The sequence below is a fragment of the Meles meles genome, chromosome 9, assembly GCF_922984935.1.
Source record: "Meles meles chromosome 9, mMelMel3.1 paternal haplotype, whole genome shotgun sequence".
Classification (NCBI taxonomy): domain Eukaryota; kingdom Metazoa; phylum Chordata; class Mammalia; order Carnivora; family Mustelidae; genus Meles; species Meles meles.
The window spans coordinates 9,680,240-9,697,873 of record NC_060074.1 but is presented as its reverse complement, the minus strand read 5'-3'; the positions used below and the strand labels follow the sequence as shown (position 1 = coordinate 9,697,873).

At 40.1% G+C, this 17,634-nt stretch overlaps 1 protein-coding gene across 3 annotated transcripts in view; it reads left to right on the top strand.

Moving 5' to 3' along the window:
• Positions 1-3,462: 3,462 nt before the first annotated feature.
• SF3B1 (splicing factor 3b subunit 1) overlaps positions 3,463-17,634 on the top strand; it is a 40,058-nt gene continuing 25,886 nt past the window's right edge. For all 3 annotated transcript variants that reach the window (XR_006820252.1, XM_046018498.1, XM_046018499.1), the window contains exons 1-2: positions 3,463-3,542; positions 15,845-16,011. Coding sequence is in view for 2 of the 3 variants with exons in the window: in XM_046018498.1 (XP_045874454.1) it covers positions 3,515-3,542; positions 15,845-16,011 (195 nt within the window). In the remaining variant the exon portion in view is untranslated. The remainder of the gene's footprint in view (positions 3,543-15,844; positions 16,012-17,634) is intronic.

The following is a 17,634-nucleotide window of genomic DNA, read 5'->3' as shown; positions in this document are numbered from 1 at the left end:
TCAATAGCAATTGATAAGTCCTTTTCATACTTCCAGTTCAAATTTCCAATAGAAGGAATCTTGGCTTAGCCAATAAATTTTATTTCTATGGGTAGAAACGTCCTGTATTCCAGACCAGGTTCTAGGTAGCTGGCCAGGTGCCTATCTCTTCGGAGAGAACATCCCAGTGCTATTTTCCTGAGCAGAGACTTTGGTCAGGTAGCTGAAGCTAGAAAGGACAGTCAGGCATGACAGGCACACTGACTGACATATTTAGAACATCATCTCAAGGCTATCTCTTATTTAACTGAGTAATGAATTAAATTTTCAGAAATAAGATTCTGTAGTTTTGGAACTTAAGGCATCACCGAAAGGGAGATAGAAAGTTTTGGATTTTTGGCCTTGGGTAGGGAGAGTCTGATTCCTTTGATATGAGGCATCTAGGAAGCATTACACATCAAGATCGTGGGCCACTTATCCATAACAGTCCTAATTTTACCTGAGAAAAGATGGGCTTGGGGGCACCTGGGTGGCTCAGTCAGTTAAGTGGCTGCCTTTGGCTCTGGTCATGATCCCGGCATCCTGAGATGGAGTCCTGCATTGGGCTCCCTGCTCAGTAGGGAGTCTGCTTCTCCCTCCCCCTGCTCTTGTGCTCTTGCTTTCTCTCTCCTTCCCTCTCAAAGAAATGAACAAATAAATAAAATCTAAAAAAAAAAAAAAAGAAGAAGAAAAGATGGGTTTGATTAACTATCAATGGTTTTCCTATAGCACAGAATTTTGAGGCCTATTTTATAGTTTTATCCCCAAAGGTGCTTCAAGCAAGTTACAACTAGCATTTAGCATTCTGCAAAATTATTGTAACTTGTTTTTTGTCCAGAAAAATTATGTGTGCTTGCTACTTTGCAATATTTTTTTGAGACTCAGAAAAGCCAACCTCCAAGTACCCATGATTAGAAAAGGAATGGGGGTGGTTGGCTGGCTCAGTCGGTAGAGCATGTGACTCTTGATCTCAGGGTCATGAGTTCAAGCCCCATGTTGGGTGTAGAACTGACTTGAAAAGAAAAAGAATGGGTTTTCCTTTTAACTGGATTATATCACTGTCAATTGTCTGGGTTATAAAAAAGATCAGATCACATTTTCTAACCTGTGAAACAGAAAACTTCACCAGAAAAGGGCAGGAAATGTATTTTAATTGATATCTGAATATTGTTAATTAATATTGAAAATGGAAAGTAAAAGGTACTTATTGAAAAACCCTTGTTACTTACTGTCAGAACGTCCAAGTCATTGTTTTATTAAAGACAAATTAGTCTTTAGAAGAAGACTAAAAGAAGGGAACCTCTCTTGATCTTTGGCAAATTTTTTCATATCTCACTATCCCATATATGCCTTTGTCCTACAGAAGTTAACTTTAACACCTAGTAACCTAGAGAAATATTCTTATAATACAGTGTGGCCAGCAGGTGCAGCTTCTATCTTAGAAAGACAAAGGACACGTGATACATACTTTGCACATGCTTTTCATTTCATTTCCTTTTTTTTTTATAGTTTATTTATTTTTAGAAATCTCTACACCCAACATGGGGCTCAAACTCAGCACCCTGAGATCAAGTCACGTGCTCTTCCAACTGAGCCGACCAGGCACCCCACCTTTGATACATTCTTTGTGTGTGTGTATTTATAAAAATATGTGCTCATAGCGAAGTATCAGGAAAATGCTAAAAATTATTTTAAAAGTTCCTAATTTCATCTTTCATAAACATCTACTATTATTAACACTTTGGTAAATTTCCTTTGCACATATATATGTGTATATATATACATATATATTTTTTTTTGTGCTAGGGTTTTTTCTTTTTTAAGATTTTATTTATTTATTTGAGAGTGAGAGAGAGAATGAGAGGGAAGAAGGTCAGAGGGAGAAGCGGACTCCCCATGGAGCTGGGAGCCCGATGTGGGACTCGATCCAGGGACTCCAGGATCATGACCTGAGTCGAAGGCCATAGCTCAACCAACCAGGTGCCCTCCTTTGCATATAGTTCTACAGGAGAGTAATTGCCTTGTAGATACAAATTTATCTTTCTTTTTTTTTCTAAATAGAGCCAACAAATGCAATGGCCTCGTGATTCTTTTTGTCGACATGGATGGATTTTTTTTTATATTGATTATTGATGGATATTAACACTCTTCTGTAATGCCTTACTTCCCATGCATCCTTTTTTCATTATTTTAAAATATGCTATTTTGTATATATAAAAGAATATATGTAATCTATGTGTAGGTTATAAACCATGTAAGGAATATCCGTGGGCCCTCTGCTAATCCAAGAACTAGAGTTTACCCATAATTTGTGTAATAACCTACGTTCTTCTCTTTCATCCCCTTCTTCCCCCAACTATTGTTTAACCTAAATCGAAACAAATTAAAAATTGAAAATTTTATCCCATCAAAGTGATTTTTTTTCATCGATGCTAATAAAAATCCCATTTTGTTACCAAGGTTTCTACTATTTGTGTTGTGACTCTATGACACAGCCAGGTGAACTGTGATAGCTTTAACCTTAATCCTCACTTGTTTGCCTAGGCTGCTTCCTGTACCAACTTCCCTTCTAAGTTATGTTCTTTTTCATTTCTAAAGTCCAAGGCCAGTGTGAGAGTTAAGAATTATGCTCGTGTAACTGATGCATAAAAAAAAAGACAGCTATATTCGCATCTTTTATAAAAATTCCTCATTTAAGAATGACATTTAGGATTAAGAGAGGCATTTCATCACTGTTATTGCTGACAATCAGTGGTTTTCTAAGAACCTATAAAGTTAAAAGGCTTTAAAAGTGTGGCAAAGTTCCTTCTGTGCCACTTAAAAACTGTGTGACCTTGCATGCGTTATAGAAATCCCGCCCTAGTTTTTCTCTCATTTCTTAAATGGGATTAGCAACAACTTGTCCACGTTACTGGGCTATTTGTGAGGTACAATACTGTCTGTACCAGAACTCCTACCCAAACGGTTAATTATTTAAAAGGAAAGAAAAATGACCTTGACTTTCAGCGCGAAGGAGGTGACTGTTAAGGACTGTTTGCACAAACCAACCACCGCAACAGCTGAGACAGACGCTAAGGAAAGCTTTTGTGTGGCGCCAGTGCACCTCCCGGTCGATTTGGAAAAAGGAATGGACGGTCTGAGGTTTCTTCCAGCCCTGAAACCCGCAGTGTTTCTAACAGTGACTGTTAACTGTCCTCGCACCATCCACTCTCCTCCAGCTCAAAATTACTCCCTTAAAAGCATCAACATTTGCCCAGTCCTTTTGGCGTATCACCAAGAAAACTGCCTCCAGGCCCAGTCCTGGCTCCTCCCCCTCCCCCACAATGCATCTCTCTGTTCCATCTAGGTGGCGGCTCTGTCACGTGTCCCCCGACGGAGCGCGCTCCCGCTTGGCGCATGCGCAGAGAGCATTCCCCAGCTATTTTTCTCCGTGGCAGCGGCGGCGAGCGGAAGTCCTTGGGAGCGCCAGTTCCGTCTGTGTGTTCGAGTGGACAAAATGGCGAAGATCGCCAAGACTCACGAAGGTAAGCCCTCTTTCCATGGTTAGGTGTCTTTTCTGCTGCCCAGCCTGCCGAGACTCTATTTTCCTAGGTTTTTGCCTCGGCTTGTGGTTTCTTTGGTGGGGTGTGGCGCCCGCGCTTGGGGGTCCTGGTGGTTTCCTCCGCGCTAGCGGCGCAGGCCACTGCCCCACGTAATGGCGTCCTACTCATACAGCACTGGCAGGCGCTTTGTTCCGTGTTTGGGTCCTGCTCCTTCAGAGTTGCTTCTCTTTTCTGGCCAGAAGGCCTCGTTCAAACGGCTCGCCAACAAGGAGTCCAGGGCAAGGGATCGCGGAGACGGGCCTGGAAGCCAAAAGTCTCGCTCGCCTTTCGGAACTGTTGTCCGCACGGATTTTGCATAGGAGAGTCAGGAAGCACCGAAATCCGGCAGCCGCTTTTCAGGCAGCCCCAGATGGAGTTTAGCCTAACCGAGACCCATGCCTCTTAATCTTGTCTAATTTGTGTGTCTTCGGGCATTTAAAATACTTCATTTTTTTTTTTTTTTGTACGAAGGGATTTGGGAATAACATCTAGTAGATTTTCTTCCCTTGATCACTTGAATATTGGTCTTGTTCTTTGGGAGACTGGTTATTGGTGGGAGAAGGAAAAGCACATGATTTTTTATTAATGGCCAAAGCTTTCGAGGTAGTCGATCGTTTTATGGAATACGGAGAATACAAAATTAGGAAAATGTTGAGAATAGGCGGCGTCCTTTAGGGAGTACCAGTACCCAGAAATGGCAGGAAATAGGGTCACTTCAGAAAAGATGAGGCGTGGGAATTTGGAGGTGCATTTCTTGATTTCTGACGTGGAATCTGAAGTGTTCATCAAACACGAGGTTTCCAAGAGTCACTTCTATTTCACTCGTCGTTTCCAGGTGCCTGGTTTAGTATGAGTCTGAAGTAACAAAGAGTAAGGCGGTCAGAAGTTTTACAGGCTAATGGGGAAACGTGTATACGTTTTCATTCTTTTACGAGGCAGATTAATGCTTAAATAGAAATACAACATGTTGGGATCCTGGGTAACGGAGTGATTAATTTAGGTTTAGGACTGCTTCATAGAGGAGATGACGTGTCCCTGGTCGAAAAGATCAATCCGTTTTAAATTAGGGTGGCACATTTGAGCTAGAGAGGACATCTTGTAAGGAGGCAGGGAGTTGTGGAAAGTGTGTTTGAATAGTGGACTGTGGCACTGCAAGGAAGGAAAATGTAGACGAATCTGGAAAGGTTGTTTGGGACCAGAAGGTGAATGACATCGAATAATTGTGTTACCCGCTAGAACTGACGTCCAGCTTTCTGCAACTTCTGAAACATCCTAATTAATTGGCACTGACTTTGATATTCTTTTTAGAGTTCAGCGCTGTTTTAACCCTGAAGGGTTTTAAGGCACTTACTCTCCTGTCATTAGACTAATTTAGACATACCTTGCAGAGTGATTAGAAAATATAAAGATGTTGCTATTTGTTCATTTGGGGCATTTTGTGGCTTTGATTACTTGTTTATTGGTACTTTAATCTTAAGATTCTTTTGGACAGGAAAATCAAAGTTTGGAACAGTTTTCCTGCTTTTCTAAAACCCAGTTAAAAACTGGTCTGTAGAAGATTGAAATTCATTGGCCAAATTTGCTATTTTACTTGGAATCCTGTCAGTTTGAATTAACTGATGCTCTAAAGTAGTGTAGGAGTATTCAGTTAACATTAGGGCACTGTGTACAAGACACTGTCCATCACTGAGTATAAGATGGAAGATGATAAATGTTTAGTGGAAGTGCACTGTAATATTTACATAGTTTCTTACTCCCTTCCTCGTGATATTTTCCTAAGAACTGTAGTCTTTTATGGTGCATCTCTGTTTACGCAAATAAGTCGTCTCTGATAACTTGGAGCATAGTTCTTGGGGTTTTTTTTTTCTTCGTGGTGCTACTATTGCACTTTATTATATTAGAATAGTCTGTTGTGTTAAGGTATTCTCATCCACTTTGAGATTATTGTGTACAGGAACTTTATCTTGTATCCCTGGTACCTAGTGCCTAAAGGGTACTGCATATTAACATTTATTGAGAGATTTTATTGGAAATACTAAACATTTCACAAGAAGAGATCATTTTAAGCTAACTTTTGAATGATTGGGTAGGTTTGGATACATTGTTTGGCGGAGATAAGTGAACGTGGGTCTTACTAATATATTGGGAACCTCCTGAACTGGGAGGAAGAAGTGTTAGGTTAGCATCACATTAAAAGTTCTGAATACTGGACTAGATTTGGCTTGGCTTTCCAGTGACTACAGAATAAAGTGCCTTACTCCTTCTCCCAGGTGACAAATTACTTCTGCGTTGTAGGAAAGTCGTTGTTTGCAGTGTGAAGAATGACAGACCAACAATTCTTTTAAGTTAGTGGAGTAGTTGATATAGGAGGACTGGAGTATGAACCTCACTGGAGTTCATTTTTAAAATGTATAGTACTTGCTTTATTTTTTAGAGTTAGCCATCATATTGCCTTTTTTTTTAGTCTATGGTTTTTTGTTTTGTTTTCTTTTAGATTTTATTTATTTATTTGAGAGAGCAAGAGTCAGAGGGAGCAGAGGCAGGGGCGGGGCAGAGAGAGAGGGAGAAACAGACTCCCTGCTGAGCAGGGAGCACCATGAGGGGCTTGATCCCAGGATCCTGAAATCATGACCCGAGCAGAAGGCTCAACTGACTGAACCACCCAGTCGCCCCCCCCCCCCCATCATGTTGCTCTTTTAAGTAAAGAAGATTATGTAATCTTTTTATCCCAAGTAATGTTACTGATAATGACTTTTCTTGTGTTTGTGATTTTATTTTATTTTTTAAAATATTTTATTTATTTGTCAGAGAGAGTGAGCACAGGCAGACAGAGTGGCAGGCAGAGGCAGAGGGAGAAGCAGGCTCCCTGCTGAGCAAGGAGCCCAATGTGGGTCTTGATCCCAGGATGCTGGGATCACAACCTGAGCCGAAGGCAGCTGCCCAACCAACTGAGGCACCCAGGCGTCCCGTGATTTTATTTTTAAAGTAATGGCTGCATCAGTAATTTTAACTTCAGTTTTGTGAATAAAATAATACTACTGTGTTCAGACTGAGCTAGGTTATTGCTGTACCATCCTATATGTTTTTTCACAGATTATTAGTTCCCATCGTTGAGCCAAACTGATAACTGTTTATTTTTCTAATGCTGTCATATTCCTTTTGAATATTTCTGCTAGGATCAGCCCTTAACATCCCTTTAAACAGCCTGATTGTTTATTACTGTGGTGGCTTACATTGTCTAGTATTGAAATCTAAAAAGAGCTGGACTGGTTCACATCAATAAAATCTTTTGGACCTTTCTGCATATTAAGTTGTGTCAAGTGTATACAGTTGTTAAAGTACATAATCTTGGGGCGCTTGGGTGACTCAGTGGGTTGAGCCGCTGCCTTCGGCTCAGGTCATGATCTCAGGGTCCTGGGATTGAGTCCCGCATCGAGCTCTCTGCTCAGCAGGGAGCCTGCTTCCCCCCCCCCCCCCCCCCCCCCCCCGCCTGCCTCTCTATCTCCTTGTGATCTCTCTCTGTCAAATAAATAAATAAAATCTTAAAAAAAAAAGTACATAATCTTGCTCTCTAGCAGTTCACATATTATTGACTTTGACAAACGAAACTCTTTTTCCTCTTGGAACGGGGAAAGGGGATTATCCTAAAATCTCAAATATTGACCTGTTTTGCCACTGTCTCTTGAATGGATTTTGGGGGGATCACAAAGCTGAAAATGGTTTTTCCCTAAATTTTTGCTTTTAGAATGTCTGGAATAGTCATTGTAGTCTTCTTTTTCTGAGATTTTTATTTTTCTGTGTTCAGAATACTTACTATTTTGATTTTGTAGGCTTCTAGTGTGAATGTTGCTAGTAAAAAGAAAAGCAAATTGTTTAGATTTTTCTTTACTGTGTAATTATTTAAGAATTGATGTAATTAGTGCTAATAAGGGATTAATAAATAGGGAATTGATACCTATAGTGATCAGTTAAAAAATTTACCACCATAGTTTTCTTGTTGAGCTTTGTGTAAGGAAAAGTGTGAGAATTGGGATATAGAATATACTTTCTATTTTCTGGATGTCTTTTAAAGGTGTCATATGTCCTTGCTCACTTGCTTCTGTCTGTTGGAGAATAGGTAACACTTATGGACCAGGCTAAGGTGTCAGTAACATCGAAGGGCTGTGCCTCTGTGCCATGTAATGAACAGTGATTATAACATTGAAAACAATCTAAATTGAAAATGAGGAATAAAAAGATACATCAAGGAGGAGAAAATGCTGCAAGCTGGATTAACATCTGGAGCGTGGAAGAAAGAAAAGGCACAAAAGTGGAAACCAGTAGAGAAACAGAATTGGTGGGGAGCAGTTAAACAGTTTTATCAGATGTGACTAGTGATGTGTTTTTTTTTTTTTTTTTTTTAGATTTTTATTTATTTATTCGACAGACAGAGATCACAAGTAGGCAGAGAGGCAGAGAGAGGAGGAAGCAGGCTCCCTGCCAAGCAGAGAGCCCGATACGGGGCCCTGGGATCATGACCCGAGCGGAAAGCAGAAGCTTTAACCCACTGAGCCACCCAGGCACCCCACTAGTGATGTTTTGTCTCAAAGTTTGATATTTAGGTTGTAGGTTAAATTATAAACAGAAGGTTAGATGTTACCCATCTTTTAAAAGACCCCCCCCCCCCCCCCAGTTCTGCACTGTTCTTTTGAAGTCACATTGAACTCCCATTTAAAACATCTGATGTAGGGTGCCTGGGTGGCTCAGGGGGTTAAAGCCTCTGCCTTCACTCAGTGGGATCAAGCCCCACAGCGGGCTCTGTGCTCAGCAGGGAGCCACTTCCTCCTTTCTCTGCCTGCCTCTCTGCCTACTTGTAATCTCTGTCAAATAAATAAAATCTTTAAAAAATATATGTATTTATATCAGAAATGTTTGTGATTTTAATATTTATCATCTTTTTTTCTGATTATAAAAGTAATGTAATTTTAAAGGAAATGAAAAGTGGAAGTCATTTTTAAAAAAATATTTATTGATTTGTCAGAGAGAGCGTGCTGTGCACAAGCCAGGGGAGTGGCAAGCAAAGGGAGAAGCAGGCTCCCTGCTGAGTAAGGAGCCTGATATGTGGGACTCATGACTTGAGCCAAAGGCACACACTTAACTGACTGAGCAACCCAGGCGTCCTGGAAATCATTTTTGAATGAGTTGAGATATCAAGCAGACTAGCTCACAAATTTCATTAATTCACACTTAATTAATGTCTATCTTCTAGGGAAGGGTTTGTTCTCTGATACTTGAAAGCATTTCTAGGATCAGAAATCCCCTCCAAAAAGAGGGGAATTTCAATCGAATAATGACATTTATCTTCTGTAGGTCGTTAGAGCAAATTTAGTTTGGAAATGTATGTTTTTATCTTAACATTTATTAAGATTTTACCTTACCATCAGTTAGCAAAATAAATAAAACTAGAAAAGGAAAAGAAATGATGAAGATTGAGAAGAATTGGGGCTTTTAAGTTTGAAGATACTTCATAAGAGCCCCCCCTCCCAAAAAATTCTGTTTACATCCAGCAGAGGACTCCATTTCAAAGAAGAGAGAGCTTTGCTTTTTCTTTTGTGTGGGGTCAGAGGCCTTGGTTTCAAGGGGCTAGAAGAAGAACAAAGAATGAGGAAAAAAGGGCAAAACTTAAGAGAACCATGCTTACATTTTTTTTTAAAAAATATTTTATTTATTTATTTGACAGGGAGAGATCATAAGTAGATAGAGAGGCAGGCAGAGAGAGAGAGAGAGGGAAGCAGGCTCCCTGCTGAGCAGAGAGCCCGATGCGGGACTCGATCCCAGGACCCTGAGATCATGACCTGAGCCGAAGGCAGCGGCTTAACCCACTGAGCCACCCAGGCGCCCCCATGCTTACATTTTTTAAACTTTTTTTTTTTTAAAGATTTTATTTGTTTGACAGAGTGAAAGAGGGAGAGAGCACAAGCAGGGAGAGCAGCAGGCAGAGAGAGAGAAGCAGCATCTCTGCCTAGCAGAGTCTGATACAGAGCTCTGAACCCAGGACACTGGGATCATGACCTGAACTGAAGGCAGACGCTTAACTGACAGCCACCCAGGCGCCTGTTTTTTTGTTTTTTAACTTCCTGTTGAAAACTGCAAACATACAAAAATAGAGTAGTGAAATGAACCCCCATGTTGCACCATAGCTTCAACAGTTAAAAACATGGGCGTGCTTTTGTTTATCTGTATTCTGGTCCCTTCTTCCTTCGCATTATTTTGAGGCAAATACCAGGCATCTTTTATCCCTATTTTTCAGCGTGTGTCTCTAAAATGTAAAAACTTAAAAAAAAAATACTATTATTGCACCTAAAATTAATGCAACAAAATATTCAGTGTTCAGTTTTATTGATCGCCTTATAAAAAAATCGTTTTCAAGTTCATTTGAATCAAGTTCCAAATAAAGTCTATACATTGATTAGTCTTAAATCTTTTATGTTCCTCCTCCATCTTCTTTTTTCCTTGCAATTTATTTGTTGCAGCACCTTTGTCTTGTAGAGTTTCCCATAGTGTGCAGGAACAGGGAAGAGAGCAGTGCAAATACCCATTACTCTCTCCTAGACACTCCTACTACTACTGCTGCCGTTAAGATGTCTGGAGGCGGGGCGCCTGGGTGGCTCAGTGGGTTAAGCCGCTGCCTTCGGCTCGAGTCATGATCTCAGGGTCCTGGGATCGAGCCCCGTGTCAGGCTCTCCACTCAGCGGGAAGCCTGATTCTTCCTCTCTCTCTCTGCCTGCCTCTCTGCCTACTTGTGATTTCTGTCTGTGTGTCAAATAAATAAATAAAAAATCTTTAAAAAAAAAAAAAAAAAGATGTCTGGAGGCCCACAAACAAGGGAGGCGGCAAAAAAAATTATTGGCTTTAGGAATGAACATAGTTCTGAAATCATACTGCAGGCGTAGGTTGGACCAGCCATGGCAAGCAAATCTGATGAAGGATTTGCAAAATCAGGTACCCCTCCCACTGTAATTTTAATGGCAATGAATGTACTCTCACAGTTCTTACATAGGTAGTTATTTCTGTCTGAGATAGTTTTGCTTGAGTGCCTGTAATACTCGTACCTTGAAATATGAATACCAACTTGAGAAAAGCCTTATTCTCGGATAGTTTACCTTCAAGGCTCCTCCTCTGGTGAGGCTCTTGCAGACTCTCGTAAATAAAAGTTGAATACTTTTTTAGTGCACATATACATACGTGTGCGCATATGCAAGCAGCCGGGAGAGGGAGGGAGAGAATCTTAAGCAGACTCTGTGCTGAGCATACCCCACAAGGGGCTTGATGCCGTTACCAGCTTGAGGCCACAACTCTGATTGCGACCTGGGCAGAAACCAAGAGTGGGGGGCTTAACCCGCTGAGCCACCCAGGTCCCCTAAATACAAATTTAATACCTAACTAGTACTTTGATTTCTTATCTAAGACTCTTTTTTTTTTTTTAAGTTAAACCAGTACTAGACTGCCAACTCTGGGGATTGAGGGACAACCCATAACTTCAATTTTAAGATTTGAAATCTGCTATCACGATTGGGAATTCTAATTTTGTTTTCAGCATCAGTAACCGAGAGTCTATATATGCTCCCTCTCCATAGATTGTGCTCAAGTTGGGGGGAGGGTTGGGTGGAGAACAGAAGTGAAGCTTTCGATAATTTAGAAATCCACATTAGATATCTCTGTCTCCTGATTACCACCCTCCCCCGCCTTTAACACCATAAAGCCGGTATTTTACTAATCTCACTTATCCCAGCTCCCAGCTTTTCTTCATTTTACTTGTTTTTCTCATTTCTTCCATTTCATCTCTCAAAATGATTCTTCCTCTGTTACATGGAATAATTCAGCTCTTTTCTGTTCTCAGACTCGTGTAATCAAACCCACCAAAAGGACTTTGTGAGTTTTTCATAAAATTAAACATATACTGCTTTAAGACCCAGCAGACTGGATACTTATCTGTAAGACTAGGTATTTACCCAAGTACTGTTAAATGCCATACTTACTTAAAAACCTGTGGGTAAGTGTTCTGTAGCAGCCTTATTTGTAATCTTTACAAACTGCTAGCAACCTGGATGCTGTCGTGCATTGGAATACTACTTGATAATGAGAAGTACTGATCCATATGTCATGAAGACTGGAATATTTGTGGGTCCACGTGGATTAGAGTGCCAGCTTTTATGTGTGGCCATGAGGAGATGGCTGTTGTCTCTGCTTGTCCAGTCACTAGCAGACAGTATCCATTTTTCTTTATCTTCACATCTGAATGTCTCAACTACAGGGGATCTGAATTGGAAAGGGATTAGTCAGGAACAGAGGATTTATTCATGCTGGTTATAACTGAAGTAGGAAGAGAGTAGCATAAACATATTCTCTGTCTCAAGTCTTTTATTTAACATTTTGGACCTCTGGTTATTTGGTGTGTTCCCGCATTTTTTTTTTTCCTATTGTTGCTAACAAATTTTACGCATTTGTTGTCAGAAATGATCTTGCTTATCTTTGGTTTATATTTCAGAAAGTACAGGATGCCTGCATACTGAATAAATAATAGGAATTTTGCTACCATTTTGTGTGGGACAGCTTTGAAAATAAGAGATTAGAGCCAAACTTTTCCTTTCTGAGAGTTGCAGAATGTTTACAAAATTTGGAAAAGTTACTTTTAATGACTCCTCCAGATTGAAATTTACTTTTTAGTTATGAAATAGTGTACAGAAAAGTACAGGAGAAAATATAATTTAATGAGCCCAATGTGATCGATTGCTCAGATTCACCGGTTCTTAGTATTTTTCCATATTTGTGCCACAAACTTATTTTGTAAACCAAATATCCCAGTTATCTTGTTTATAAATTGTGTTGTGTATAAATATTTATCATATTTCATATTTTGATGCATAGTTTATTAAATAATTACTGAGTTTTCTAGTTTTTTAATTCTGTCATTTGCGTGACTGAGTTTGGAAGCTGTTGTCTCAGTTCGTGGGTGATATGATGCTGTAAATGTGCTGCAGTTTACAGTGCATGGACAAAACCCAGGAGCCTCTTCGGCTTTTTGCCCATGGTTTCAAGCAGATACACAGCACCTGGTTTGCATGTAAAATTGAACTGTACAACTTGTAGAAATTTGGTAATGAACTCCCTTCAGAATTAATTGTCATGAGCTGCCTAGACCCTAGGTAATTTTGTTGCTGAATTTTATTTACTGAGAATCCAGTCATGATGTATAACAAATGAATTCGGTATTTTTACTTGTTTTGCAATTAGAAAATTCTGTTGCTAATCCTTACATAAAATCAGTAGGTAAGATTCAGTAGATGAAGGTAGTTCCTGAATAAATGTTATCCAGATAAAAGACTAGCTGCTGAAAACTTGGGACTGGAAAAATCCTTTCAAAGGAAAATAAAACTATGATGTATTTGTGTGTGTGTGTGTGTGTGTGTGTATGTGTAAGGGGAGAGCAAACTGTACATGTATGGTATGATTTTTTTTTTGAAACAGCACCCCTTTCCTATTTTTGGTGGTGGTGGTGGTGGTTCTGTATGAGCTAGAAAAAAGTATAACCTGCCCTAAATGGGAAATTTTGTTAAGGGTCGGCTGGGGTTGGAAGTGGAGAGTTTTCTGGGTGTTTGTTGCTAAAGTAGAAACCTGGGCTCTTCAGTTCGAGGTTCCAGCTTAATGTATCTGAAGCCTGGAGTTGGTCCTTGTAACATGGGCCCCAGGTGATTTCCGTGTACGTTGTTAGTAGTTCTGCTGATGCTGTAGAGGTGGAGACCGCAGAGTATTCTGCTGGCTTGATTTACCCATTGGTATGTCCTGTTTGGATCCTGATGGCAGTAGTATTTGTGGTCTGCTAGAAGAATCTATTTACTTAAGAGTGGTCCCTGCATCTAGTGTTTGTTTTTAAGCTTCAAACATTTCAGAAATGCAAATGTTCAGAAAGAAAAAAATAAAGACTTAATCTCCACTCACCCCTTAGACCAAAGTTTCTTCTGTATTTCAGGGCAGAAAATTCTGGGGGTAAGGGAAGAGACCACATGTGGATTTAAACTTTTTAAAAAATAAACGTCAGTGGGCGCCTGGGTGGCTCAGTGGGTTAAGCCGCTACCTTCAGCTCAGGTCATGATCTCAGGGTACTGGGATGGAGTCCCACATCAGACTCTCTGCTCAGCAGGGAGCCTGCTTCCCCCTCCTCTCTGCCTGCCTCTCTGCCTACTTGTGATCTCTCGCTCTCTGTCAAAAAATAAATAAAATCTTTTAAAAAAATAAAAAATAGGGGCGCCTGGGTGGCTCAGTGGATTAAGCCGCTGCCTTCGGCTCAGGTCATGATCTCAGGGTCCTGGGATCGAGCCCCGCATCGGGCTCTCTGCTCCGCGGGGAGCCTGCTTCCTCCTCTCTCTCTGCCTCTCTCTCTGCCTGCGTCTCTGCCTACTTGTGATCTCTCTCTGTCAAATAAATAAATAAAATCTTAAAAAAAAAAAAAAAGATGGGCTAAAAAAATAAAAAATAAACGTCAAACAGAAACATAACTAGAATATTAAAATAAACCACCCAGCTTACGCGGCGCCTGGGTGGCTCAGTGGTTTAAGTCTCTACCTTCGGCTCAGGTCATGATCTCAGGGTCCTGGGATCCAGCCCCTCATTGGGCTCTCTGCTCAGCGGGGAGCCTGCTTCCCCCTCTCTCTCTTCCTGCCTCTCTGCCTACTTGTGACCTCTCTGTCAAATAAATAAATAAAATATTAAAAAAAAAAAACCACCCAGCTTACATGAGGATATTTCTGTTTGTGATTGATCATGGTGGGGGCCCCAGGCTGCCTGGGCTGCTGTAACAGTTTTGAGGGGAGAGATGCCAGAGAAAGTAGTAACTGTGTAGATAGTGGTGCTGTGGATGCTTGATAAGAATTTTGAGGTGTGATGACAAACTGGAGCTGCAAGTTCAGTGGTAAACCGTTCCGTTATGTTGCGTTTCTGAGACTTGTTCCCACTTTTACAAGGGAAAATGTGGTCCAGCTAGGCTTTGCCCTGTATACTGTTATTACGTTTTCTGCTTTAAACCACACCCATCTTGAACTACAGCGGGTTTTCTCCCTCTTCTGAGGGCATGGGTTGGACATTTGCATTGTGCCATTTGAATCTTTTTCCTTCTGGTCCTTGCAGACTAGTAAATGAGCTTTTTTTAAGTGCCTAGTGTCAAAGGGTTTTAATTCGGTTGAAGGTAACTAGCTGGCAAGAGTTCATTCATTCATGGAATGCTTTTAAATACTTAATGTTCATTATCTCCTTTAATCTTTTTTTTTTTTTTTTAAGATTTTATTTATTTGACAGACAGAGATCACAAGTAGGCATAGAGGCAGGCAGAGAGAGGGGGGGAAGCAGGCTGAGCAGAGAGCCTGATGCAGGGCTCGATCCCAGGACTCTGAGACCATGACCTGAGCTGAAGGCAGAGGCCCAACCCACTGAGCCACCCAGGTGCCCCTCATTTAATCATTAAAAAAAAAAAACCAAAAAACATGTAGGAAACTGGACACAGAGGTGAAATAAAATTAATTAGTAGAGAAAGCCTTTATTTGAAGGCAGACATTTTGATTCCAGAGCTCAGACTCTTAATCATAAAATTAATATCATGGTGTTTGCAGTCAAGCTGTGTAGGGCTCTGAATTCTAGGCTATAAAGAATTTAGACTTTATCCTTTATTGTTATTTTACTCTTCAGAGTGTGGTCTTAAATGTTTAGGACAGCACCTGAGAACTTGTTAGGGATGTAGAACTTGGGTCTGATCCAGGCCTCCTGCGTTTTAACAAAATCTGTAGACAGTTTGTTGCCTATTCTAACTTGAGAACCACGCTCCATAGTGCTGTTGGTTTTGCATTTCTGGTCTTGTTGAGTTTAAATGATCTCGAGTACTGTTTTTGGTTCCTTATCAACATCGACAGTATTATTTTTTCATTTGGAGAAAGGTTTAGAATTTGACAATAATTTAAACTTCGGTAACCTGTTCTAATTTGTAGTTGATGAAATGGTAAACATCTCTTCTGTGTACAAGTATATCTCTTGAGGTGGAGATGTATTAAGTGTATTAAAAAATCAGTACTAGGTGTAGTTCTACTAACTCCTTTTGTATTATAGTTATTTTAAAGTTTGTGTATTTAGAAGAGTAGTTTGATACCATATTCCTACTAGAGACATGCATTGTTTCGGGTCTCTTTGGAAAATTAAAGTCTGTATTAACTTTCTTACAGATATTGAAGCACAGATTCGAGAAATTCAAGGCAAGAAGGCAGCTCTTGATGAAGCTCAAGGAGTGGGCCTTGATTCTACAGGTTATTATGACCAGGAAATTTATGGCGGAAGTGACAGCCGATTTGCTGGATATGTGACATCAATTGCTGCAACTGAACTGGAAGATGTGAGTTACTGAGTATCATGAGTGAGGCATTTCTTTGATGAACAAAAATATAAAGGAATTTTCTGTTTTAGTCATCTTATTTAATCTGGGAAGACTTGGGGGGTTGGGGGATTTTTCTTTTGGAGACTAAAACTGTTGAAGGTGTCCTTCCTCTTTAAGGTCCAGAAACTTGTGGAAGTGATCACTTCTGAATCTTTATGTTAAAACTAATTTGTTTATCCAGCAACGAACCTGCAAATCATTAACTATTATAAAATAAATCCCTTTTGTTCCCTCCTGAGCTCTGTCTAGAGTAGCCAGTGTGAAATGTGACTTTATTGTGATTAGCCATCTGTCCTTGCCACTTTTGACTACTGACTTGTGTTTGATGCTGTCTGTGGTTTTCCCCTTGGCATCCTCCCCCCCTTTTTTTTTTTTTAAAGATTTTATTTATGTATTTGTCAGAGAGCATAAGTGAGCACAAGCAAGGGGAGCAGCAGACAGTGGAAAAAGCAGGCTTCCTACTGAACAAGGAGTGGGACTTGATCCCTGGACCCCTGGGACCTGAGCCAAAGGCAGATACCCAACCTGACTGAGCCACCCAGGCATCCCATCCCTTTGGCATTTTACTAAGAATTGAATGCTTCTTATTACTGATGCTGATGGCCTTTTTTAGTTACTCTGGAGGATGATCTCTTCTCATTTTGAAGTGCATCCCTCCAAAAGTGTTTTTATATGGTCCCCATAGCTTGTTTTGTCAGACCATTCCAAATATCCACATTTGGTGAAGTGGCTGTTCATTTTTTGCATAATTCAGTAACAAACATTTTATGCATATAGATTTTATCAAACTTGCTTTTATGAAATGCAAGCCACATTTTATTTTATAGTTGGCACTTTCTTCTTTTAAGAAAAATTTTTTAAGTTCTAGTGGTACAATTTCCAGAAACTAAGGGGGAACTTGTGATTTTGTTTTTGAATAAAATAAATGAGGTGTTAAAATCTTGGGAGTTAATCTATTGTTGCACCTCTTATAGTTGTAAAGTAATACTATAACATTGGTCTCTGAACATACAGCTAGGGAGACAGATACATTTAAAATTAATTATTTTATTTGTGTGGTTTAATCATGTTTAAAAAACATGAGTTAAAAAAACAAGGAGGGGCATCTGGCTGCCTGAGTCAGTAGAGCATGAGACTCCTGAGGTTGTGAGTTTGAGACCCACATTAGGTGTGGAAATTACTTAAAAATGAAATCTTAAAACAACAACCAGGAAACTGGAGAATTCTCGATGAGCTGTTGGCAGTTTCCAAATTTGAAAAACACATTTCTTTTTTTTATTTTTCCTTTGAAGATTTTTATTTATTTGTCAGAGAGTGAGTGGGAGCAGAAGCAGGAGAAGCAGCAGGCAGAGCAGGTAGAGGGAGAAGCAGTCTCCCCACCGAGCAAAGAGCCTGATGTGGGACTTGATCCCAGAACTCTGGGATCATGACCTGAGCTAAAGGCAGATGCTTAACTGACTGGGCCACCCAGACATTCCCAAAAAACAAATTGCTTTCTGTGAGAAAATGAAATGTTCAGGCTTTTTAGTCCATACCTACTTTATTTTAATCAGCTTCCATAGAAATCATTCCTTGTTTAGT